The sequence below is a fragment of the Poecilia reticulata genome, chromosome 16, assembly GCF_904066995.2.
Source record: "Poecilia reticulata chromosome 16, P_reticulata-male-v2, whole genome shotgun sequence".
In the NCBI taxonomy this organism is placed as follows: domain Eukaryota; kingdom Metazoa; phylum Chordata; class Actinopteri; order Cyprinodontiformes; family Poeciliidae; genus Poecilia; species Poecilia reticulata.
In genome coordinates, this window is record NC_088845.1 from 7,444,115 (window position 1) to 7,470,504 (window position 26,390).

At 39.9% G+C, this 26,390-nt stretch overlaps 1 protein-coding gene and 1 long non-coding RNA gene across 7 annotated transcripts in view; one reads left to right on the forward strand and one right to left on the reverse strand.

Moving 5' to 3' along the window:
- The window catches only part of satb1b (SATB homeobox 1b), an 84,556-nt gene that overhangs the window by 3,563 nt on the left and 54,603 nt on the right, over positions 1-26,390 (forward strand). For 5 of the 6 annotated variants that reach the window (XM_008431192.3, XM_008431195.3, XM_008431190.3 and 2 more), the window contains 3 exons: positions 14,270-14,511; positions 19,715-19,891; positions 21,489-21,615. In XM_008431192.3, the coding sequence (XP_008429414.1) occupies positions 14,295-14,511; positions 19,715-19,891; positions 21,489-21,615 (521 nt within the window). In that variant the 5' untranslated portion in view covers positions 14,270-14,294. Of the gene's footprint in view, positions 1-12,732; positions 12,870-14,269; positions 14,512-19,714; positions 19,892-21,488; positions 21,616-26,390 lie in introns of those variants that run through there. The other variant, XM_008431191.3, reaches the window with a different exon arrangement.
- On the reverse strand, positions 958-12,617 carry LOC103477859 (uncharacterized). The gene is made up of 2 exons (XR_535709.2): positions 12,527-12,617; positions 958-1,173 (listed from the first exon to the last, which is right to left on the reverse strand). It is a non-coding gene; the product is annotated as an uncharacterized LOC103477859 (long non-coding RNA).

The window sequence follows — 26,390 nt, forward strand, 5'->3', positions numbered from 1 at the left end:
AAAAAAGAGCTGTGTGCTGTTTATTAGAAGTAATGAATTTAATACATAATCTAGATTTATGCATCAAATCATATGTTTTTAAGCTTTATTTGATTTTTCTTTAACTAAAAACCTGCATCAACATACATGCTGCTGGCTGTGATTTGTTCCTTTTCTAAAAACCGACTGTTCAGTATTTTAAAAGCTGATTCTGATTCCACTTCAAATGGCTGCTGCATCTCAATCAAGCTAAAAACAAAAACAAGAAGAAAAAGCTTCAACAAAAAATGTTAAATTTCCGCCTCCGTCTCCCTCTCTGAGTTGAGACTTCTCCTGAAATTCTTCCATGTTCCCCTTCATCTCTCTGGTGTTTGCAGAGATTTTAGAGCTGAGGCTGATATCTCGTCTAAAACCATTAATCGTCCTTCTCTGCCACCTCGATAATTATCGCTGTGGCAAAATAACAGCTCAGCAAACAGTGAAATTATACCTGCGGTAGGGAGTGGAGTAAATACCTGTTTTAGCCGCCAGCAAGTGTATTTATTAGACTGTCGCCAGTAAATAAGAGGCCTGTCTCGCTTCTTTTTTTTTTTTTTCTTCGTGTTAAATGTGTGGCTCTTTGGGGATTCGGTGTGTGCACGCTCCTCAGTGTAAAACAACTCTGTCAGACTGCTAATAGAGGAGAAAGATAACAATGATTTTCTTCACACAAACCTCATCTACGGCATGTTGCAGCTAGTTTGTGGAGAAGGGAAAGAAAAAAAAAAAGCTTGGCGCTTGGCGAGTTAATAGTGATTGCTGCATTCCTGGGCTGAAAATAATGAAAGATACCAACACCCCCCCCCCCTGACACCAGCAGCAGCTCTGCTGTCAGATACAGACATGCCACCCTGACTGCATCAGGAGCTGCAGCTCATTGTGTCATTATGTGAAACTTTATTTTTTTTCATAGGAAGCATAAAAAAACGAGCGAGGCTCTGCTGTTGCAACATGCTTGGTTGCATTTATTTTGGTGTATGTTTTGCATACTGTTGATCCAGATTCCTTGGCTTGCTGATAAAAGCCTCACATTGTCTCGGCGTCCTCAGAATGGGCTCGGCGAGTCGCGCTCCGAGTCCGTCATCTCGGTTTCGTCACGCTCCTCCAAAGTGACATTCCTCCTGCTCGCCTTCTTTTCTCCCTGCTTCTTATTTCCTGCAATTAAAGGATGCGTGCATGCAAGTTTTTCACGATTCAAATCACATTACACGTCCCACCGTATATATTTTCCCTTCTTCCTTTTTTTTTTTTTAACCACATTGTCTTTTGTTGTGCGGCTTGTCTTTATCCAATCTGTGTAGGTTTTTCCAGAATCCTTTGTTTGGGGGAGGAAAAAAAAGGAGCGATTTGGAGGAAAGCGCATCCCGCTAAGATCAGGTTGTTAATACCCACCCACGTACCCCAATGAAACAATTTCAACACACTGTATTCTCTCCGCCTGACACACACACTTTTCCTTAACAACTGTTTTGTTCGTCAGGGGATGGATGATTTATCCTGTGACGAGGGATTAAATCTGCACAGAAAAAAACACAGATAAAGAGGCGCATCTTTCAGAAAGAGACTCTTATTAGGAGCAGTTTGCCTTCGTTTCTGTCAGGCGTCACTTCCTGGCTCACCTGCAACTCTTTCCCTTGGGATTCCTCTGTTTAAAAACCCCCAGTAGGACATGCTGACCTTCCTCACCCCTCGCTCACAAAGCCAGCTCCTCATCCTCCGTCTCACGCACACAGACACTCCCCTCCCTTCACCGCCCGTCTGGCTGTATTAATTGTTTATTTGTTGCGATCCACGAGGCAGAAATTAGAGTTTGATTATTCGGTCATGTGAAAGGCCGACCCGTCCGGTCTGCAGTGGCAGAAAAGTCATTTTCTGTTAAAGAAACTGCTCCGCCTCTGATGCCTGTTGATTGTCTGGCGGCTAATTGGTTCTGTAATCTAATAAAGCGAGAGCTGAGAGCGGGCCGGTTCGGACACAGGTTGATTTCAGAGGAGTTTTGAGGCGTTCGGAGAGGCGAGGCGCGGCGCAGCCTGCACGCCGGAGCCGAGCGGATGTTCGTGTACATGCGTGGGAGTTGCAGCGTGTACAGTGCACGCCGCGCACTTTAAAGGGGGGTGACTGTTGAGAAGCAGAGTGTTTGCGGTGTGAGAACGTTGTTGTTGTCTTTTCGTCTTCCAGCGCTAACGGTTCTGGTGTTTGTCGGCGCAGCGCGGCAGGCGGAGGCCGAGCGGCGTCAGGCCTTGATGTCAGCTGACCCGAGGAGGAGACCACTTGCTTCGCTGCTATTTCTGTCTTCTTCATGTGATTATAAAACAATTAAAGACTCAGGAGCTGACTCTCGGTTCATCATGCCCCCCTTGTTCCTGTTTTCTGCCTCCTCCAGCACCACAACATGGACATAAATGATCAAAATCACCGTCTTTTCAGATGGTTCTAGTTGCTTATCTGCATCCACAACATGTAAAGTCTTTTTAAGGAAGTGTGTTTTATAATTTTTGGGGAGTTTTATAGAACTCTCTGAGAAGACGCACTGCAAAAACACAAAATCTTACCAAGTATTCTTGGTCTAGTTTCAAGTGTGAATATTTCAGTAAACTTGAAATAAGGCAAAACAATCACAAAAGTAGCTTTTCTGCAAGATATTGAAGCTATTTTAAGTCAATAATTCCTTAATACTGATGGTTTAACAGGAAGATTATTTCACAGTATTTTTCCCGGGTTGTAAGTGAAATAATCTGCCAGTGGAACTTGTACTTTTTCATGAATTTAAAGGAACTGTTTGCTTAAAACAAACTCGTATATCTGACTGAAAGTTACTTTTAAGTCAGTTTTGTCTTACTTCAAGTATACAATGTATTTGCAGTAGAAAGTAGGCAAAGTGTGATTTTGCAGTGCCAGTATTTCAATAAGAACAAATTGGATCCCATAATTCTGAATTTTATGGGATTTCTTTTTACTTTTCTAGATCAAATTTCCTCAAAAAGAGAAACCCCCCTCCTCAATTTGTTCAGTTTTATTTGACTTTATTTCCACTTTCAGTGTCTGTCTGAGGCTCGTCTGCGCCCCCACTCACAGAGGCGTCTTTTTGACACATTCCTCGACGGATTTATTAAAATCCTCCGCAGCCTCTAATAAATAACACCATTATGTTTGCGTTATTGTGGGAGACGCTACAGAGTCGAAACCGGTGGCGGAGCTTAGCCCCCATGCTGTTTGTGTTTGCCGCTCAGACTAATTTGTATTAGGAGGCAAATAATCGTATTAATGCCCATTAGAGGCATCACAAGTGGCGAGCATGAAGACATCACAGACACCTACGTGCTGCGAGCGGCGGCGCGGCACGGCTTCGCGTGACTCGCTAAATAAAGACGCTCCTCGACGCCGAGCCAACTGTGATGTGTTTTCTTAGTCATGTTCTCCCTCCTTTGTGTGCTGATTGTTGGTGTCTTCTTTAAAGAAATGGGCTTAATGAGACGTAAACGTGAGGCTTTTACTCAGCAGGCCAAATGTGATACACAGATAAGCGTTACCTTTGATAATGCACACTCTGCAGGTGGTGCAGATATTCTGTCATTTCTCATGACGTCTTTACAAATGTGGCCATCAGGCATGAAAAAAAGAGAAAAAAAAGATCCTGCCTGCGCAGTCCAGAGGCCTCAACAGAGCTAAATCTGCATTCAGAACGTGATTATGACAGCACAAGACTAGTATGTTTTAAAACCAGCTTTCTCTGCTTCAAAGCCCTTTTTTTTTTGCTCCTCTTTTCTGCGAGATACAAAAACCGCTATATGTTAATTGATAATCAGCAGTGTTGATTCAGTGGTGCATTCAGTGCAAATCTGTGCCCTTCTGGATGTCAGAGGGTTTCCGCGAGCCGCGCTCGGTGCCAAAGCCTCGCCTGGCAGTGGCGGCACCTGTTGGCTGGTGCCAAGGCCTGGCAGGGGTTATCGGCGCTCTCTCTCTGATGGCGCCCGACAATCGCTGTGGAAAATGACTGCGGCGGTTTGCGTCATGCCAGAGAGAAAAAGAGCATTTGTCGACAATGGCTTGCTTTTCACCGTCGCTCGGTTACCGAGAGTGGCCGGGAGGAAAGGGGGCGTAAGAGGGGGGGAGAAAAACCTGCAGAAGACGTCAAACGTGGGAAAACATGTGAACATGCGTGATGTTTCTTGCAGCAGTGCTGTGAAAGTCGAGGTACCGCAAAACGGGAGATGCAGAGGGCGTGATGAACTGGAGCAGATATGCAAAAAAAATAAATAAATAAAGCTGCATGAAATCAAATTTAAGTAATTAGTGTAGTGTTTACTTTCTGTTTGAGGGGGGAGTGGGAATTCATCGTATCGTTTGTCATTTATCGTGATAAATTTCTTGTCATGATGAGAATTTTAAGTTATCATTGTTACAGTACATTCCAGCTAATATTCAAGAACCCCCAAAGGTATCTGGGTTGTTGGTTTTTACTATTTTCTCCACTATTTATTTATTTATTAGATATCAATAATTGTGAGCAACTTTGTGACACAAATCAGACTTCTTCATGTGATTCGTGGCCTGAAGAAACGAAGTACAATTTTTCTCGAGCAGAATTTGCATTTGTTGGGTTTTGAATGCAGAGATGTTGTCAGGCCTAAAAAAGAAGTAATGAATAGTTCTTATTGTCACCAGAAAATATTGTGATAAAACTTTAAGTCCACACCGCCCACCACTTATTTCAGTCTATTGTCCGTCTGTCACAATCTGCAAAAAATGTCAACACTTTTATGTAAAATTTGGAAGAATTGTTGCCTGTTTTTGTTACTTAAATGCCTCAAAATGCAAAAATCAGAGAAAGTAAACATTTGCTGTTGTTCTGTATTTTTTCAGAGCTGCATGTAGATGTTTTATCCTGAAAGAACTTCAGCCTTGTTTGGATTTTAGGTTTGAAATCGCTCCTTTTTCTGATCGAAATGTCTCACCTGGTGCTGAAAACGAGTTGATTCTGGTCTGCGACGGCACACAGCACAGCCGTGTAACCACACTGCACACCACAGCTGTGCTTAGCTTACAGTGTTGGCAGTTTTCTGAAACCCTGAGCATGGTCGAGATAAGAATTGATAGGTGAATCTGTGTGGCGACCTCGGTTCGTCACTGTAGACATTTTGGTCGGGAGGGGGGTCTAAAAAAAGTCTTCCTTCCATTTCCTTTCAAAGAAAGCCACAGTCGTAGGTCTCCGTTTTAAATTCAGACGCCCCCGCAAAACTTCACACTGAACCAGGTGTCAACCACGCCATTGTTCCATCACGGGTCCGAAAGGTGAGTTTCACATTGTAGTTTTTCCGTTTAAAAGTGTCGGCCTTCTTCTGCCTTTTACAAACGTATTTGCAGGTGAACAAACTTTTGACCCCGCAGTAGAGGTGGGCGGAACAATGATTTGGTTTCTCATGTGGCTGATGATATAGCTCAGTATTACTTTATCTGCATCTTGTTGCTGTACCTGTTTCTCTTTCAAATTAAGTTTAATTGCATCTCAACTCCAGAACTGACCGCCTTTCTTTACAGTCATCACGTCGCGTTCCTTTCTTTGCTGACTCAAGTGCTTCCTCCTCGTTCTGAGTTGATTTATACGCCCCCCGCCCCCAGGTCTCGTTTTGTGCCCTGCAAAGATTTATTGACATGTACGAAGCGACTCGTACCCGCCTGACCTGCGAGGTCGCCTCAGAGCCTCTGGTTCTGACGCTGTGATAGGTGCGCAGGCTTCCTGTGTTCTGTTGGTTTCCTGTTTTTGTTCTTGCGCGACCTGGACAGACGCGGCTTCTCACCTCTCATTTGTTGCAGCAATTAAGGGAGGAAAGCGCACTCGTCTTACATGGGTTACAGATTTGCGTGACATCATAAGAACACATAACAAACAACATTTTAGATGCTTTTTCTCACCTGAGCATGCACATCTTCAGCATTAATAATCCCACAGTAAACTGTTATTATAAACCCACCTTTTAATTACATACAAACAGTATATCAGTGCTTCTGTTGTCTGTTTCAACAGATTAACTTTTTTTGAGGCTTCTGAAATAATTGCACAAGTAACAACATCAACGACCAGCTGCTCTCTGAACGTTTTGTCCTTCTGAATGTTTGACAGTTCAGACTTTTGTTGACAACGTCAACAGAGATTATCCTGCCTTATATTTTGGGATAATCTACTTTGACATAATGGAGAGCGCAGGTTAAAGTTTATAAGGTGTTATGTTTGCATGAAAGAAAGTTTAACTTAATGCAATAACGTGTAAACATAAACTTGGATATATGCAAAATATAAAATATGTATCGTAGCTTTAAGGTGGCTCATTTTCCTCAATGTTTGGCTCATGGAAATCTATTTCTGGGCCACCTTTGCACAATAAATGCAGGTAAAATAAAAATAGAAAAATGTTTGAATGAAACAAGCATGAAAATAACACACAGTCTTAATAGATTGAGGTATTTGGAGTCTGTGTGTGTGTGTGTGTGTGTGTGTGTGAGAGCATCTGTGCTGCTGCCCACTAATAAATGCAGGACCGCCTTACTCTAATCAAGCTGATTAAAAAGCTGAAATCACACCGACAGTGTGTGTGTGTGCGTGCGTGCGTGTGTGTGAGTGTGTGCGCGTGTTTAGGGTTTTATAGTTGTTTATGTGAGTGAAATGTGTTTTCTTTCTAACTCAACTTTTTTGAGAAATATGTCCAAACAAATGGCTGTTTGTTGGTCTCTTTCTCTCACATACACATTCACTCTCTTCCAGGGGCGGACAAAGGTTATATGGGGGGCCAGGGACCCACTGAATTGGCCACCACAGTGCCACCACACGTAATTGAATTGTTCTTTTCAATCAAATCAATGAAATTTTATTTGTATGGCACATTTTAGCAACAAGGCCTTTCAAAGTGCTTTACATCATAAAAACACGAAGTCACCAACTTTTATGTCATGCATTCTTTCCATACTAATTGTTTTATAGTTAATTGGTAAGCTAGCAGTGAACTCCAGCTTTAACTTGAACTCTTAAACTACAAGTAACAAATAAATTACTTATTGAGATTTTTTATAAACTATTAGATTAGTACCGTTATGGAAACATAATTGCAAAACTATGGAGAGTGTTTATTGCATAATTTGTGTAAGAATTCACCTTGTGATGGTTGATTGCTAAGGCAGCTTAATGCAACTGAAATTTTACAAAATTAAAGCAAAAATAAGCAGTTAAACAACACTGTATTTATTCATAAGTGAAGATCTTTGTAAAATATAATTAAATATTTAATAATATTTAACTATTGTGAAAAGAGGGAACAAAATTAAAGCGACTAAAATTGTCCGTCCAATTTCTGTTCATGCAGTAGCATTAGCAATGCAGGCTAGCTAACCGTAGCAGAGTGGCATTTGAAAGAAGGCGGTCTATGTTTTCAGCGTTATCTTGATTTTATTCCTCTGGCACTAACATCACAGAAAGGTCAGATAATAATTGTGGAGAATGTGTAATGTAATTGTGATCAGTATGTTGTTTTATAAGTATAATAACATAAATTCCTGCAGCGATGATTCACATGTTGTGAAACGTCAGAGCATCTATGCTCACATATTTATGTTATTTATAGTCACTTGTGCAAAACTGGTTTAATCACAGCTAAATCTTGTAGAAAAAAACTGGTTTTAACTTGGTATTTTACAAATAAGACAATCTTTTATTTAATATTTACCACTAGGAGTCAATATCTGATTGTGTTGCTTTTGAAAGAGTTGACAATCTTCCAAAGCAAAGAAGATCGTAATACAGTCTATAAATCACATTAAATTAATAGTTTTTTATTATGAAAACTAGCCTTTTGGTGCAACGTACATGTATTTGCATTGAAGTTGTTCATACAATGATCACTGTCAGATTCCTTTTCTGAAAAGAAAAAAGAAAACTTAGACATAAATTATACTGTAAAAATGTTGCAAATGTTTTTGTCATATTGCCGGCTCTACTAGCTAAACGCTGCATCTCAGCAATTTAGAAAAAGACAGTTTGTTTTTTCCCACGCTTACAGGAAAAACAAATTATCCAGTCAGAAAATATAAACACACATTACTCCTTTTAGTAGCAACATTCCAGATAGGCACTGGCCTGGCTACCTCAGCAGACAGCCTGACTAATTAAACAGGGAATATTAGTTTGTTAGAAACTTTAAGTTTCCACATTAAAAACTTAAAATTGTCTACTAATGTTAGTGGGTGTTTGTTCTATTTTGCATAGTACTGTGTAAAAATGTGAATGATAACGTTCTTAAAGATGCATTTATCAATGTTTTACTATTTTAGCAACAGTATGGATAAATGTTGCTTATTTTGAATAAAATCAATTAGATTATAGATTACATTTCAGTTTCACTACCTGAGCAAATATAAAACCTTAGTAATTTTAGGTTATCATGCCAGGAAAATCTCAAATTCCTACCTGCTTTAAAATATTTTTTTTAACATTTTAAAACTGTTTACGATTACAATCTCAAAATTACAAGCTGATTAAAAGTCAGGCTTATTCTTATTAAATTAGAAAATCCAGATATAGTTCAGTATTTTTCAGTGGGGTTCTCATAAAAGCAGTTAATATGTTATCTGCAGTGTATAACTTCCTACACGTAATTATTTAGTATAAGTAAAGAATAAAGTGCTAATCTGGAAAGTGGCTAAAACCAAAAGTTATGTTTACTGTGTGAAAAGCAACTTTTAGTCTCAAAAACGCGTTAGCTTATTTGAAAACTATTTCAAGAACCATTAAACTGTGTCAAGTGTGTGAAACCAGTAACTATGTAGACAGGAAATGGAGGTTGGAGGCGGTGCGCCGCCAATATTCTTCTGGTGTGAAACATTAACTGAGAACGGAACAAATAATCACCAATCAGAAAAACATCGCAAAAGAAAAGTAAGGCAGTTTAAAAATGTATAAATTAAATTTTAGTAAAAACATTTTCTCTGCTTTACTTTCATATCAGACTACAAATCCAGTACTCTTACATTCTGAGTATTTGTTTCAAATAGGAAGATTATTCCAGTCACGCTGCCTCCTAACTCATGTAAATTGATGTAAGAAACCTTGTAAGAAAATTACTTTAAGACATAAAGGTGTGTAAATTAGAATATCAGGACAAAACGTTCATTTATGTCAGCTTGAATTCATCAAGTAAATTATGTAAACTCATACAGTGTGATTTTAGGTGTTTATTTTGGTTCATTTTAAAGATTGTAGCTTAGAGCTAACGGCAACCCTAAATTCAGAAATTAAATATTGCATAGTGCCAATAAAAACGGAACTCTGTTACATTGTGGCTTACACAAAAACCATTATCTGGCATGATGGTAAGCCACCAAAAGTCATTCAAGCATATTGGTGGAAAGCTTAGTGGAAGGAAAAACTGTGGTAGGGGATTATGAAACACTGCCCAATAAAGAATTTGATTGAGATTCACAAATTGTGGAGTGCAGCTTCAATGCTTCATGTGTCATACCACTCTGACGTATTTAGGAAAAAAGGACTGAACTGAACCGAAAGTAAAACTCTGCATTTCAGTTTGAGTTCCCAGAGTCTGGAGAAAGAGTGGCGAGGCATCGGACCCAAGTTGCTTGAGATCCAGTGTGAAATTTTCCAGTTTCAGTGGGGATTTGTGGAGCAGTGTCACCCACTGGTGTTGCTCCACTGTGTTTTCATCGTATCCTCAGTTCAGAGGAGTCTCTGGCATCATTTTTCTGCACTTCATACTTTCCCTCCACTGGCTTTATGGAGATGCTGATTTTATTTTCCAGCAGGACTGCCAAAAGTACCAGTAGCTGCTTTAATGAGCGTCGCATTAACTGGCCAGCTCACTGACCTCATAAACCTCACAGAGAAACTATGGAGTACCATAAAGAGAAAAATGAGAGATTGCAGATTTAACAATGCAGAAGAGGTGAAGGCCGCCGTTAAATCAACCTGGGCGGGATTCTTTAAGACCTTAGCATTGCTACGTGCTAATCGCTTCCGCGCCACGCTGCATCGATGAATTCATGCAAAAATGGCGGCAAACAAATATTGAGCGCATAATCTGTCCAGAAAGCGCTATAAGAAATATTTCTGGATTATTCTTAAAATTTTAATAAACAAAGTATACCATATTTATCTACATTATTTAAAACACTATAAGAGAACAACAGGATACGAGAATATTATAATTCTCTTACTGAATAATAGTTGATGAATTTAGTTTGAAGATTATAATTCAGGCGAAATGATTTATGGAACTGTTCAATACGCCCCCTGGTGGACTGATCATGAACAAAACAAAGACGTTTATTTTTATAATAGTCACATCTTTTATTTGATTAACTAAATGCTTTATTGTACAAGACTATATCCCATGTTTTCATAAGAAACACAAATTTATTACTCCATCTTTCCTAATGTTTCATTACTGTACACAGGCAAATGTGTTTAGTTGATTTATTTTTTAGAAAATAATCATAACAGTCTACTGAAATGCGACAAAACACTTATTTCTATTTTTTGTTATTTTCTTTAAATCATATATTATTTTTATTATCACAGTGAAACACCAGAACAAATAAAATACACTCCCAGAAGTATTTCTGTTAGCACACGGGCTAATTAGCTGATTAGCCCGACAGATTCAAAATTATAATTTTTAAAACTGAATTTTGAGTTTTCATGACCTGTACGCTGTAATAGTCGAACAAAAAAAGAGTTACGATATGATAATGAAGTTTCACTTGTTAAATTGATTTAACTCAAACCTAAAGAAGCATGTCTGCAGACAAAGTAGGTGTTTCCAAAGGAAGGAGTTTCTCAAGAATAACGTCTGTCATTCTACTTTTTTTTTTGTTTGTTTTTAAATATTGCTAGCTTACTTCTCTGGCAGCGAACTTTAATTTTTAATTTTTAATTTTTTTTAGTTTCACAATCTTGCTGTTGTAACAGACTTATGAATGACTTAGATTAACTTGTTTACTGTAAATTTAGTTTATGTCAGGTGAAGTTACTGTTTGACACAGTTAAACACCACTCTCCATTTCAAAATCCAAATGTTTATTTTAGTTTGGTACTCATGTAAGGTTACAATCAACAGCCATAATAACACTGGTATGATGTAGGGTAAATATTAATGATGCTCATGACAGAAGGTATGCTATACACATTGAATAGCTTAGCAGTGATAAAGCATGTTGGTTTGTGGGGCCCTAAATGAAAATCTGCTTAGGCCCCCAAAAAGGCCTGGGCCGGCCCTGCCTCACGCCTGTAAAACCTTTTGAGAAAAGCCCACTTTAAAAAATGTGAGCTATCCCTTTAAAGCTTCAATATGTAACTTTTAGAAATATGTTTCTTCCGTATTTGTTAACGATCACCATGTTTTGACAACAAAAATATGAGACAGATAATCTGTGAAAAGATCGACCTCCACCATCCTCTCCTTGAGCTACTATTGCTGGATGAAGAAATGCTTCAATAACGACCAATCAGAGCCAGGAGGGGGGTCTTAGTGCTGTCAATCAATCTCATGTACTCGCTGCTCAATGTGCTAACGACGGAGAAACAACTTACAGTTACAAGCAAACCACAGTCATTGCTGGCCATGCTAATTAGCCTGAGGCTGCAGCGCTACATCGAGAGTGATTGACAGCACCAAGACCCTCCTCCTGGCTCTGATTGGTTGTTTATAGATAGCAATGAAGGCAGAGGAGCTAAATTTTTTCACAGTCTCATACCATATGGTCACAACAGAGTGACAGTGTCAACAAATAAGTAATAAAATATGCTTTTGGAAGAATTAAAGTGCTCTTGGGTGCCCCCCTCTGGCCTCTGAGGGTCACTAAGCGGGTCGCGTAGTTCGCTAATACCTCACCCTGGCTCTGCTTCATGCTTTATAATGTTTCTCACCCCCACCTAATAACGATATAGAAATAAATTTACCCCTCCTCCGCCACGCTGTTGGAAATGAGGAGGAGAAAGAGGGGGGAAAGCGCAGGCAGCACCAGCAGCGAGGAGAGCAGAGCAGTGAGGGGGGGAGTGATGAGTCAATACAACTAATAATTTAATGGGGACAGAGAGGGAGAGACGGAGTGAGAGGGGCAGAGACAGAAAGAAAGAAAGAAAGAGAAACAGAAGAGGAGCTCCGTCCGGACGCCAATACCCCATCCAACAGACAGGACGCCTCCTACTATCACTACCGCCGGGGCTGCTCTCGTATCCGTCCACATCGAGGGTTTATTATCGGCTGCTATCCGGACTGCTCGGCGGCGGTGTTGGATGTCGCGGAGCGGAACTAGAGCCGAAGTCGCCTCTTGACTTGTAACCGTTGCAGCGGCGGTTGGAGGCGGCTAAACCCGCTCCACTTTATGAAGCTAAATGTCGCCGGTTTTACCGCTTTCCGTTTTTTCTGCCGTTTGTTTCCTCCAGCTGGACGGAATTAGCTAACGTTCAGGGGCTCCGGCACTCACACAGAGAGACATAACCGCTCACCAATGTTCGCCTATCGCGGTCCATCTCGACCTCGTCGTCCCTCGCAGTGGCACACAGACGCCGGGTTGTTGTTGTTGTTTGTCCGCTGCGCTGCCAAGAAGAGCCGGAGAAAGCGTCTGGTTCAACACTGATTCTTTTTTAGCACAACCTCCCCGCTGTCATGCACACGGAGAGCGAGTCCGACTGAGGAGAGAGGACCCGGGAGTAGTTGTTGTTGTTTTTATTATTATTTTTTTTTCTTGTTTTAAAAAAAGAAATATTTTTCTACCCTGGCTAAACTTGAAGGAGACGCGTTTTCCAGGCGGTGTTTTATGCTCTCCAGTGCTGAAGTTCTCAGATTCAGGTTGGTGTGTTATCTCAGTATGACCGAGCATAGGGCATGCCACTGATAGACTAATACAGGTGAATTATCTCTTTATTTATGTTTTTAAAAAACCAACAGAATAAAACAGATTTGTGTCCAAACATTGCCAAAAAAAAAGAGAGAAAAAACTCAGCAGCTGTGTGCCTTTTATTTTCCTGTCTGTACAGGTGTCAATAAAAGTCAATGAGGCATTCGCTGCTTCTCCAAAAATGCTGCTGCTGCCTGTAGACCAGAAAAGTGAATCACACGGTGGATTTTAAAATGTTTTAACCTGTTATAAAGCTTATTAGTCACTTGCCATGTGTAAAAGAGGCAGTGTTTAGTTTCAACCAACTCCTTGAAAACCTGAGATGCATAAGTCAGGATTGAATTATTGCACTATTTTGTTTTTTGTTGTTTTTTTTCTTTGCAACTCTGCATGCGGGTTTTCATTGCACTTCACTCCATTTCTGCATAAGTCCACTCTTAGAATGTGATTTGAACTTTTGCTCCTGTTTTGTGTTTTAAGGTCATTTAAAAATCCTGACCTGGATCTGGACGGCATCCGGGTTTGGATTCCTCTCTGCCCTCCTCCCCTTCCTCCTCAAATTAGTTTGCCTCATTGCATGCTATGAATGGGGGAGTTCATGATCTTTTTTGCATGGGGGTGGATGATTTTGCCCTTTTCACTCTTTGAGCATTCCAGCTCACGTCCATCAGCTCCCGTTAACCTGAATGCACCATTACGTTTCCACCTCAACAAACGGCAGATTGAATTTTCACCACGATTCTGCTGAGTTGTAGCCGAGCTCTTGAAGCACCTGTGGGTGATGCAGCGTCTCCACATTCAAAATTTTGATGACTGATTAAGAGTCAGCAGTTGCCTGTTCTGAACTTTCCTCGAGCCACCTTTTTTTTTGTTCCCCCCCCCCACCCCCCCGCCATCCCTGGCTCGTAAACGTTACTGTTGTGTTTTTAAAATTAACACTTTCATTGTAAAACCTATAAATAAAGTTCACACCTGTTGAGCAGCCGACATGTCTGTCGCACCAGAGCGATGCCGCGGCCTCTCGCCTCCCTTTGCCCTCCAAGCTGCAGCATGAAGCCACACGAAGCAGTGACTCACACACCGAATTGAGTTAGTTTCCTGCAACGCTCTGCAGAACCTTGGGTGTTTTCACTGCATGCAACCAAGAACAATGTCGGGTGTTTGCACAGCAAATTCTACCTTCGTTACCCTTTTTTTTCCTCAAGAGTATCCGGCGGGACAGCCGTAAATGTTACATCATTAAAAAATATGAACATTCCAGCAGCTTTATTAGATTATCTTCATAAATGATCCAAAAAAAATTAGCCGCTGATGTCTTTTTTTTCCCCCCTTTCTGTTTATCCCTCCCCAGGTGATAGTGAGCTGAGGTGCTGAGGATGATGGACCATCTCAGCGAGTCGTGTCTGGGCAAGGAGAACTCGGAGCTAGTGGTAGGCGGCCTGGCCGAAGCCAAGGCCCCGCCGGCCAAGCTGCCCCGGCTGGAGCAGAACGGCAGCCCCCTGGGCCGGGCCAGGCTGGGCAGCGCCGGGGCCAAGCTCGCCGGGGTCCCGTACAAACCCGCTGGCCACCTGCTGAAAGCCTGCCACAAGAGAGGTAGGAGAGAATGCAAATGGTCAACTTTTTATTCAACTTTTCCTCAGATGTTTTTTAAAATCAGTAAACAGCTTATTGTGACTGAGCCTGTCACAATAAGCAATGCAACAATCAATCCCATGATGAATTGAAATGAGATGAATAATAATTGTTAATATTGTGGAAAAGTTGACATTTTGAAAAATATTGCAAACATTTGACACCCAATACAAAGTAGTTATTTGTACATTACCTGCCACTTTAGCCTGTTTTCCCTGTCAAAGCTGAATGATTAATACTTGTTTTAAACTTAATTTTGGTTACAGAGACTTCATAATCCATTTTAATTATTGTTGTTTTGTTTATTTATTTTAAATATCTAAATGTTTTCCAGATACAGTGTAAAATGTTTAGAAATGAAAGTTTTTTTTGTAATATTTGAGACGATCTGCCTGCATTATTATATCATTATTATTATATTGGTTGAAAATGGTCTCAAAATGACAATATTATCATTTATCATAATAATTTCTGGGACAGTTTATTTGTTGTCGAGACTGTCCTGCCCAGGACATCGTTAAATATTTCTTTAGAAGAACCAAATTATAAAAAATATGTGAATGAAAGAAATAGGGGTGATATCAATGCAAAGTTTTATCACAATACTTTGTTGTATTATTTTGATAATGATAATAAGAACAATTTATTACGTTTTTCTTTTTGTAAATATGCTCCAACAAGCACAGATATTTCTCTTGAAAAACAAACCATATGCAATAGGCTTCTTTTGGACAACAATCACATAAAGAAATGTGATTTGTAGCACAAACGCTAACTGCATTTATTCCTATTTTCACATTTGTTGATATCTATTGACACACCTTTATTGAACAAACAGTGTTTAAAATAGTAAAATTTACAATCCTGACAATAGGGACTGTTTTAGGGATTTTTAAACATCATTAATTTGAATTTATCATGACAATGATAAATAAAAATCTTATCGGGATACGAAAGTTATCATGATAAATGATAAACGATACGATAAATGCCCACTGCTGGAAAGCAGTGCAATCAAACTGACATTTTTACAGCTTTTTTGAAGAAACAAGTGGTGAAAAACACTAAAAATAAAAGTTTTAGGGAGTTTTAAACATCATTAATTGAAATTTATTGCGACAACAATAAATCAAAGTCTTACCTTGATAAGAGATTTATCACGATAAATGCCTAGACTTAGAGAGAGATACAGTCAAAATTAGATTTTTTTTTAGGAATTATTAAAATTAAAATTCATATTAATGAAGCAAAGTAATTTAAACACTGATTAACTCAACCATTAAATACTCACTTGAGTGGACATGCTCTCCCACTCGCTCGTCCTAAACTTTATTGTAGAAAAAAGAAAACAAAACCCTCTTCTGTTTAGTCTCCACACTCACTCATTCATTTATCACACAGCAACTATTTGCTCAAACAAAAGCTAATAGAGGAGCCGTGTGAGAAATATTCCTGCGCAGCTCTACAACTGTGACTCTCAAATTTATTTACTGAGAAGTTTCAGTTTGAAAATTGAGATTCTAAAATATGGTTTTTAATGTTTTAATAACTGGTGTCATGTTTTAAAAAGAAAATAATAGAAAAAGCTATCCAGCATTGAAAAGTAGAGAGAATGTTTTTCACATTTTGTCAAATTAACACACAAAGATTTGAATATATTCTTATGCAATACACCAACACAAAGTAGCAAGGAAGTGAAATAATTTGTGATTTTTAAAAATCATAATGATAATAATAATGGAAACAGTGGATCTTAAGCGTGTAAAGCTTGTGGGGCATCTCTCCGCCAGCTTTGCAGCCCTGCAGACTGAAATTTTGGCTCAATCTTTATAGAACAGCTCAAGGACGGCGTGGATGGATGAGTTGTGTCTGTGAGCGTCATATTTCAAATCTTCAGATTTGGGTCTGGATTTTACTGGAATATTCTGATAGATTAATTTAATCCCAGTCATTCTGTTGGAGCTGGTATGTTTAGGGTAAGTCTCATGTTTTTTGGTTGCTCTGTTTTTAGAGCCATCCATCTTTCCATCATCTCTTACCATCTTGAAGAAAAGCATCTCCACAGCATGATGGTGCCACTACTATGTTTCTTAGTGGGGATGATGTGTTTTGTTGCGTTTTCTAACAGATTTTTACTGAGGTTAAATGACTGTCTGCTATTTTCAATTGTTTATTGCGCTTTATTTGAGGGTAAAAGAGTTAAGGAGGACTTTTCACATTTTTATTTGTGAAACAAAAAAGAGAAAACATGCATAATCATCCATCTCCATTGGTATTTCTTCGCTTGTTGCAAAACCCTGACTGCAATATGTTTATGGCAGAATTTTAGGGATACTTTTGCAGAGCAGAGTGGTAATTTCCATCGTTTTTTCTTTTTTTATTCAAAAAACTTGCAGTGTCTCGGCCGTGATTGCTCTTGGCTCCCAAACTGTTTGTTTGTTTGGCTGCTTCAGTTTTTCCCTGGCCAACGGGGAAGCAGGAAGTCTTGGAAAGCGGCCGTGCGTGCGTCCTCGTATGGGCCGTTTGCTCTCATTCGCTGCTTTTTATGTACGTGTTTGCGCTCCGGCTTGGAGAGAGTTTAATTTGTCACCTTCATCATCGCCGCTCCTTGTGGCCTCCCACCGCGTTTGCTCCTCCGAGCCTCCTCTCCGCTCCTCCGCCTCTTCCCACTCATCAGTTCTTCCTCTTTTTCTTTTTTTTTGGTTGGGTGAAGCGGCCGGTGGAGGCGGATGATTCTCCGAGGCTTCGCAGAGAGCCCACAGTGGGCATTGTGTCCGAGCCCGAAACAATATTTACCGCAGCCCTCTCTGGGATCCCTGGAAACAAAGCCAGTATTGATCCCCCAAATGAACCTACACAGCAGTCTTTATTGTTAGATCTTTATCTATTAAAATCAGGGGAGGAGAAAAGCAGCTCTTTCAGCACATTCCGTTGCATTTTGTCGGCTTATTGATTGTTTTGCCAGAGCTGTGCACATCTTCTGGAATGCCTGGGATTGGAAAATATTAGAAAGTGAATCATTTTTGTCTGCAGTGACAATAAACATACAGAAATGTTTCCGCACGACAGCCGAGTGAAGCAACGGAGCGGCTCGTAAACACGCTCTGCTTCGAGAATGCTTCGACATGTTCTGCTTTTTCCTCCTCTTCTTCAATTTTAAAAGGCCAAATTTACCCTTTTCCAACTCTTCAATTTACAGGGATGTTATTTTAACAGAAACGCCAAATCAGGTGATATTTGCACATTTGAAAATTCAGTCTTTGGACAAGAATTGCTCATTGCTTAAAACAGCAGAGCCACTGTTGACACAGAAGAGTGAACCTCGGGGCGCAGAGGTGGCTCGGGATTTGAAGCGCTGCATCATGGGAAGATGATTTTGGGTTGGCAAGCAAAAGAGTAGAAAGGCAAATGTAATCACAGTACCTTGACAGTGAATAAGGAGGATATTGTGCCCAAATGGAGAGAGAGGAAAGGAGGATTTTTAATGGATGTTTTATGTAGCGACGCACCGATTGGGCTTTAACGGCTAATCCAGGTTTCTGGTTTACTTTGAGGTCCAACCTGCTGATTCTGATTTCATTTTTACGGACAATAATGTATATGAATTCATCTGTTTAAAATTTGCTGTAGTTCTTTGGTGAAATATGTAAACTGTGGCCATTAATAAACAAAATAGAGAAACACTGATATTAGAGTTTCTGCCAATTTCAAGAGCAAAAGTTGCAACATATCTTCAAAATTTCTTATTAAATTTTTTCACATTTTGTGCTTCTACCATTTATTTTTCACATATTTCAATGTTACAGATAATAGCTAACTTTTGATTCATGTTCCCTCAGAAACAGCTCAGATTTTTTTGACCTAGCTAAACTGCTAATCAGCTAATTCTGTTTAAAAGATGATTTCTGTTTTTCCTCTCTTGAAAAGAATGTTGCATTTAATCCAAAATAAAATAAAATAAAAGGTTTAGAACTGCTGATTCTCCAGTAGATCTCTTGACAAAACTGTTTTTTGTTTCTAAATGCTTCAACAAAATTCCTTCTTTTCTGTTGAGTTTCATCCGTTTCTAAACTTTCTGTGGATGAATTCATTGCTGTCCATAAGTCATTTTGTGCTTCCTTTGACAACCAGTATGACTTCTCTAAATAATATGCCTCGTCGTAAAGTTATTTTCAGATTTATTTTTGGTTTGATATGGAATAGAAGAAGAAAGCCATCAAAGAGAATGGAGCATGAGAACACATTTTATAAAAGTTTACATTTTTCTGAGAATTTCAGTTGAAAAACTAATCTTAAATTTTCTTAAGGTGCAGTCATTGTTGTTATGAACTGAAATGTTTGGAGTTTTTGTCATTTTTTTCTTTATTTTGAAGAAACATTTCCCTTTTGTCACTTCTGTCTTGTTCCATAATTGTTGATATCAGCCTTCTCTGCGCCATAGTGTCCCTATAAAGCTGTGGAATTTCTCTGTAACCTTCTCCTGACTGATACCTTTGCAACATATGAGTAATATATAGCTTTAACTAAAGCATAATCAGATTCAGTATTAGTTTAAGGATGTTTTTTTTTCATTCTTTCTAACTAAAATAAGTATTTTTGGTTAAATTATGTAGCATACACCTTAATGTGTGGAAAAACTGAGAGATTTGTCTTGGTCAGACCTTTTTAAAACACAATCCCTGCTATTTTATAGGGGTGTGTACACTTTTGAGAGCAACTGTTTGTGAAAACCACAAAAACGCACAAAAACAACACCCCACCCCAGATGGGAGACCTTAAAAAAACAGGAGAGGCTGCAGATGTACAGATGATGATGACTTCCAAACACAGCTATGAGCAGCTACTTGATACAGTTGCAGATTTACATTTACATCTCATGTACTTGTAAAGGTTAACAATGTCTATGCCACCAGGAGGAAATAAAGGGTAAAAGTGTGTGCCTCTGATTAGAAGCTGTTCCCTCAAACATGAGCGATGCCTTCATCTTTACGTTCATTTCTGTTCTGCGGCAGCCGAGTCATTCCCGCCGAGTCCCTCGACACTTACTGTAACTTAATCATCGGCACTGAATCTCAGCCTGCCGACGGAACGCTGAAGGTCAGCGTTTGCATGTGGAGAAGCGTGGAACCCACTCACTTTCCCGCCTGTGCTTGTGTGTCGTCAGGCAACATGCTGCCCGTGTTCTGCGTGGTGGAGCACTACGAGAACCCCATGGACTTCGACAGCAAGGAGGAACACGCCGAGTTCGTCCTGGTGCGCAAGGACATGCTCTTCAACCAGCTCATCGAGATGGCCCTGCTGTCGCTGGGCTACTCCCACAGCTCCGCAGCTCAGGCCAAAGGTAGCCGCCGAGGTCGCTCCGTCACCCTGACACGCTCCTGCTGTACGCTCACACACCGTGTAACCATGATAACATTGCTATAGCAGGTCTGAAGCTACAGTACACTGGAAAAAAAATGCAAAATCTCACAAAATCTGGCTTCTAGTGCAAACGGTTAATCGTGATTAATCGATTAATGAAATAATCGTCAACTAATTTAGTAGTTTATTAATCATTAAAAATGGCCATTTGTTGAAAGAACAACCTATTGAGGGCAGCAATTAAAACAAAACTGGACAAATACACATATTTTGCATTTAAAATTAAAAATCGTCTTTGTCTGTAAATGTGTTCTACCAGAACTGAAGTGTCAGTTTTAGTTTCACCTGCTTCAAATTCTGTAAAAATCTATTAAGCACCTTTTGCTGTCCATTTATTAATCCGAAATATAAACAGATTATCTGTATTAATGTAAAGTCAAGCAGAAAGGGCTGAGCTGTTCACATGTTGATATTAGAAATATAGTTTTTTGCTGCAGATGCATCCTTTTCTGCAAATAATCAAATTAATGCTATTTTACTGCATTTTAGGTAATAAGATATTTGTTCTCTTATTGAAAAAATGCTTTTAATGTTTTTCAAATATCGTGTAAAAAAAAAAAGCTTAAGTGGTTAAATAAAAAATTTGCAAAATGTGCCATTTTTATCTGACTAATCTATTAATCGTCAAATAATCAATAGAACAATCAATTACTAATGTAATTGTTAGGAGCAGCCCTACTTGTAATAAGACAAAACTAACTTACAAGTGACTTTTAATCAAGTTTATTTTAATATTGATGAAAATACTAGACATAAGTAAAATAATCCACCAGTGGAACTAATACTTTTTCATCAATATTTAGGAATCAATGACTAAAAACAAGCTCCTAAGTTACTTGTAAGTTAGTTTTGTCCTATTTCAAGTGTATTAATGTATTTGCACTAGAAACTAGACAAAAGTACTTGGGAAGATTTTGTGTCTTTGCAGTGCAGCTTCATCCTGACACTGATCCCAGACAGGAGATGCTAACGTCTCCAGTGGGTCAGGCGCACTGCCTGTTTTCACATGCATGCTCTGCACACACTTCCAGTGCGTATATTTATACACACAAACAGCGAGTGTAGGTGGTGAAGGCAGGTGGAGGAAAGGGTCCACTAATTGCACTGGAGCACATGCAGACCTAGGCTGGCTGTTTCAAGGTGCCTCTTTGCATGCTCTTTTATTATAACCTGTCCATCTCACACACACACACGCACACACACATACACACACACACACATCCTTATCCAGCTCTCCCGCGAGCCTTCCTCCTCTTCGCGTCCTGCTGTGTGGGCTGCTGCAGGTTTGAAGACGGCGTCAAGAGAAATTCGCACATGCTTGTTGTGATTTCACTAATAAATAAAGAGGAGCGGAGAGTGATTATGGCACCAAGATGCTTCTTGGGTGCCTACACATGGTGCTATTCGCACTTTTCACACGTGTTACTGTTTTTTAAATTAGCTCAGATGCTTAGATGCGCTTGCTGTCTTGTCCACATCTGTTGTTCACCCACGTCGCGTGTCTGTGATCCACTCAGGTATGATTCAGGTGGGGAAGTGGAACCCCGTCCCGCTGTCGTACGTGACAGACGCGCCGGACGCCACAGTGGCCGACATGCTGCAGGACGTCTACCACGTGGTCACGCTTAAGATCCAGCTGCACAGGTAAGAGCCTGGCACCTCTTATTATTATTATCTTCACACATCCTCGCCAACACCTGCAGAATACATTAATATCATGTGAGGGTTTACTGTAGAGTCGCATTAATCCCTGATTGCAGCGTTAACACAATGAGCACGTAGCATTTTCTCCTTGGCAGGTGCCAATCTGCTGCTTTCATACCCAGAATAGCATTATTAGTCACAGGAACAGCCGCCTGACCTCTCCCAGGAAACAGGCACAGATATCAGAGGAAAACCTCCACACCTACTGGGTGCCAAAAACACACACTTGTTGTATAGTTAGTCACTTTATCTGTTAAGAGTCGGAAACACAGAGAGCGAAAGCATAATCCAAGACTCTGTTCACAGTTTATTTAAAAGCAATCGAGTGGATTTAGCGCCACTGGCTGATCTAAATTTAACTGGTAAGTGCTGCTAACTGATTAGCATTTTGTTTTGTAAATGGCTGAAGGAAGATAAAATGTAATATAATGATAAAGCTGCAAGTATTGAATCAAGCGCCGCAAATAAAAGGAGATGCCAGCAGATTAATCCAAACGTTCTTTTGTTTTTTGTTTCTTTTTTGAACCAGAAATGGCTACAAAAATCCCAAGATGTTAAATATTTCTTTTGAATCCAGACCACAAACATTAATTTGATTTTAAAGTTTTATGCATAAAATCATCTGTTCTGTACTTTTAAGGTTGAAATTTCAACCCCAGATGGGCAATACACTTTTAACTCCCTGTCAATCATCCATTCACATTCACAAATGCTTAAATGTTCACACACCTATAAAAGTATGAGGAAGTATTTATAAAAAATAAGAAAATATTCATAGAATAAGTTAATTCATGCTGCTTCCATAATAGTGACGTCCAGATTCTGCTAATCAAATGCATTGTTTATCAGTAATCAGGAGTTTTGGCAGTTTACATGCAGCATGTGTTAAACAGTGCCAAGAAAGAAAAATAACAGCAACAACCTCACAGAAACAATTCCTCAAGTTTTACTGGGTCATTTTGTAAAAATTAAAAAAAGGAAAACGTTGGGGGAGAGTGGAAAAAAAGAAAAAAGAAATTGGAAATTGCATGGCACAATTTCTGGAGAAAACTAAACAAAACTCATCTGGAAAACTGTGAAGCCTAAAAATGGATATCTGGCCACTTTGCGCTCTTTAAGTTGACCATGAACTCCTTGGTGTACCAAATTATTCTGGAGTCAAATGTGAAGCCATCTGCCGGTCAGACGGTCCAAACTGGGACATCAACAGCACATTGACCCAGTTGTATTGGCCCAGTCAAAGTTTAGACATCATGACTGAAATTCTGTGGTTTGCCAGAACCAATGAAATGAATAAATTGAGGATGTTTTCACACCAGATAGTCCAACAGACTATCTGGTGGTTCGATTTGGGACCAAAATTACAGCATTTTTTTTGTATTTTCAGTTGTTAAGGTTTACTTTCACGGTGCACTCTGTCAAACGATCCAAAACTTTTGAAAAACCTGTTCCCCTCCTCGCCTCTGGTGGCGCTGCACCAAGAACTCCTGAAGGGAACCACATAGAACGTCTGAAGAAGACACTGAGCACAACTTCCTTTTTCACAAAATATAAACAAAAATGGAGTGGCGTCAGATTTTAGCAGGTATAGGGATTTATGTTTATCTTTGGCAAAAGTTCATGAGCCATTTCCTCCACTAGCGTTAGGCTCTTGGATTTGTTTAGATTGGATTCACCCAGAATGCTGTGCATTATAGTTCACTTCCTGCTTTTGGAGTGATTCCCGATCCATTTGCATTCACATTATGCATTCTAACCACGTCAGAGTTCACTTCAATAGAACCTAGACCTCGGTTATTAGGGGGATTATAGATCACCTCTTTGGTCTGCATCAGAGTTCTGTTACGTGTTCACACTTCCCCAAACCAACTGGACTTTCTTGCCAAATGAACTAAACTTTGATTAAAGTGGATTAACAGAGCTGGTGTGAATGCACCCTAAAATACGGTCACAGGAAGATGTTGCAAATTTCATAAACAGTAATGTAAAGCACAGATGCAAACATCCAGAAGACAATTACTGAAGTTTTTTGCACCCTTTGGTTATTCTACAAACTTTTTCAAATATTGGTTGAACAAAATAAAGTTTTACATGTCTGAGGTTGTATTCCACTGCTAACTTGAGTGGTCGGTTAGCACCAGAACATAAAACCCGAATCCTAAGCGATGCTGCAGGGAAGAAAAACCAACCAGCTCAAGCCTTAGCTTGAACGCTGTTAACTGTCTTCTCATCACATTGGATGCTAAATTCTCCTCTGTAGGTGTGAGAGCCTTTGTTGTATTATTACACAGCAAGCACACACACGTTTATATTTTTGGACCCAAACGGGCTCGCATGTGCTCATGGACACAAAGGCGTGCGCGCGCAAACAGTCAGCTGGCAATGATGTGGAGGCTCGTGCCAGCTGCACGCTAACCTAGTGTTCTGCAACTCTCTGGAGAGCTGTTCCTGCTCTGCCTCTTCCCCTTCTGTCTCCCCCACCTCCTCCCACCTTCTCCAGCCGAGCACTCACACATGCACTGACTGATGCGAGCACGTCCACCAGCCAGAATACAGAAGGTTGTGTTTATTTCCGGCCTGCCAGCCTCTGAATGCGCGGATTGCTGTCTTTCCCTGCTCCCTCCTCCCGCTTTGCTCGCTCTTTCCCTCCTCTTGTTCGCTTCCATCTCCCCAGAGGCTCTCTAGCTGCTGGAGCAGTTTAAGGTGTTCTGGAAAATCCATTGTCGGCTTGATGGAGTGCGTGCACGTGCAAGGCTGTGTGTTTTCTCACTAGCAGATGTTGGCGTCGACCGCTGCACGCATCCTTGTCTTTTCCATTCTCCAGAACATTTCCAACAAACTAAAGGACTGAGTTTTCTCCAAACATTCTCTCCTATTTTTGTGGAGTTATCAGATCTTTTTTTTTTTTTGTGTGTGTGCTAATTTTAGTGTACAGCAAAGCATCAAACATATGTCTTGCACATCCAGACTTGGTGAAACCACTGGAGCCCAGTTCGGCTGCCCACACCCTCCATCTAAATATGTTTCTCATTTTCAAAACCCAGGAGTGTTTTTCCAGGTAGAGATGAATGTCTGCAGCTGATGACTCTCCCAACTAAATTCAACGTCAGACTGTTGCTCCTGTAACCGTATTGTTGTGCTGAATATTTTCAGTAATATTGCGTTCTGACTGCAGAAATCTACCCAGTTAGACCTTAAATTGTCTCGGCGAATACAACAAGCCAGGAAGGTACGAGTAACACAGAATAATAGTCGCCACATGCAGCTGATGTATAATTCATGCATCAATCCAGCAGATGTGTTGTATAAAGTAATTAACTAATCAGAACAATCAGGAGAGAGAGAAAGAGGGAGAATATGAAAGAGAGAGGAGGAAGGCAGAGAGAAAGAGAGAGAACGAGACAGAGCAATCTCCAGATGCATCTGCTTGATGCGCCAAATGAAATCTGTCTGTCTTGGAGGGACGCTTGCAGCAGGAGAAACGAGCAGAGGCCCGTGTGTTCGGCTCTCTCTGGTTTCCTCTCTGCTCTGCCTTTCTGATGTGTCTTCAGTTCAGCAGCACATGGACTTCAAACGGGTTTGGACTAACTGAAACAGATTTCACATATTTGCTTTCTGGGGAAATGATCAAATGTTTGTGGCCGGATCTGAATTTTGTGGACGATTTTTCAGTCCTAGAATTTGTACTACAGATATCAATTCCGATTTCTCGTTATCCAGTTATAAGAATTAAATGTGTGTTTTTCTCGTCTTCCTGCCCCGAGCACCATTATTCATTCATATTAGGAGCAGAGGGGATTTCACACTGTGTGTATGCTTTAACATAGTGCTTAACATAGTGTATTACTATTTCAAAACCGAGTCTAAATTATTATTGGTTTGACATTTTAAACTGTGTTTAGCCTTAGTGAGGCTGCGTTACCAGAACAGCTGTTTGTCTGTATTCCCTAGAGAATATTCCTAATTCTGAGAAAAAGCTGCAAACGTTTCCAAATCCAGTACATTTCATGATAAATTACAACTAAAAGCTGAGAAGAAAAATGCGTTAAACCTTCCTGTTACCTGTTTTAAGTCTCACTCTTTTCTGCTCTTTCGTAGACTCAATGAAGCCATTTGCATTTCTTTGTTACACCAGATTTCATTTTTAAGCATTTCACTAGTACCGAAGTAGTTAATTCAGACTCTTCTTCAGTCAGTAACAGCGTCCACACTGAAGAGGGTTGTTATTCTGTGCTTTAAGATGTATTTACTCATCTGAATAATATTGGATTTTAACATTTTGGAACAGCTGATCAATCATCCAGTTCTGGTAATGAGCCGAGTTCTTTTCCATTTTTGTGACAAAAATGTTGACATTTATAAACTATCCTCAGATTTTCACCTTTTGTTTGTGGCAGAAACAATTAAACGCCTAAAATTCTTTCCAACCAAATTCAGCAATATGACATGTCAGCCCTGCATCATTCATATTTAGTCGCTTTACTTTATTAATGAAAACTCACATTTTTACATATCAGTTGATATCAGAACAGCTAGCAGCATCTTTCAGGTTCATAATAATTGATCAAGTCTTGCATTTCAAACAGTCCGTTGTATGACGGAAATAATTGAGCAGGTTTGTAATAATTGTTTGACAGCGTATTGTAAATTATGTTTCTTTTCTTTCATGTCATCCAGATTTGACCTGGTTTATAATCCAGAATCAATTACTTGAT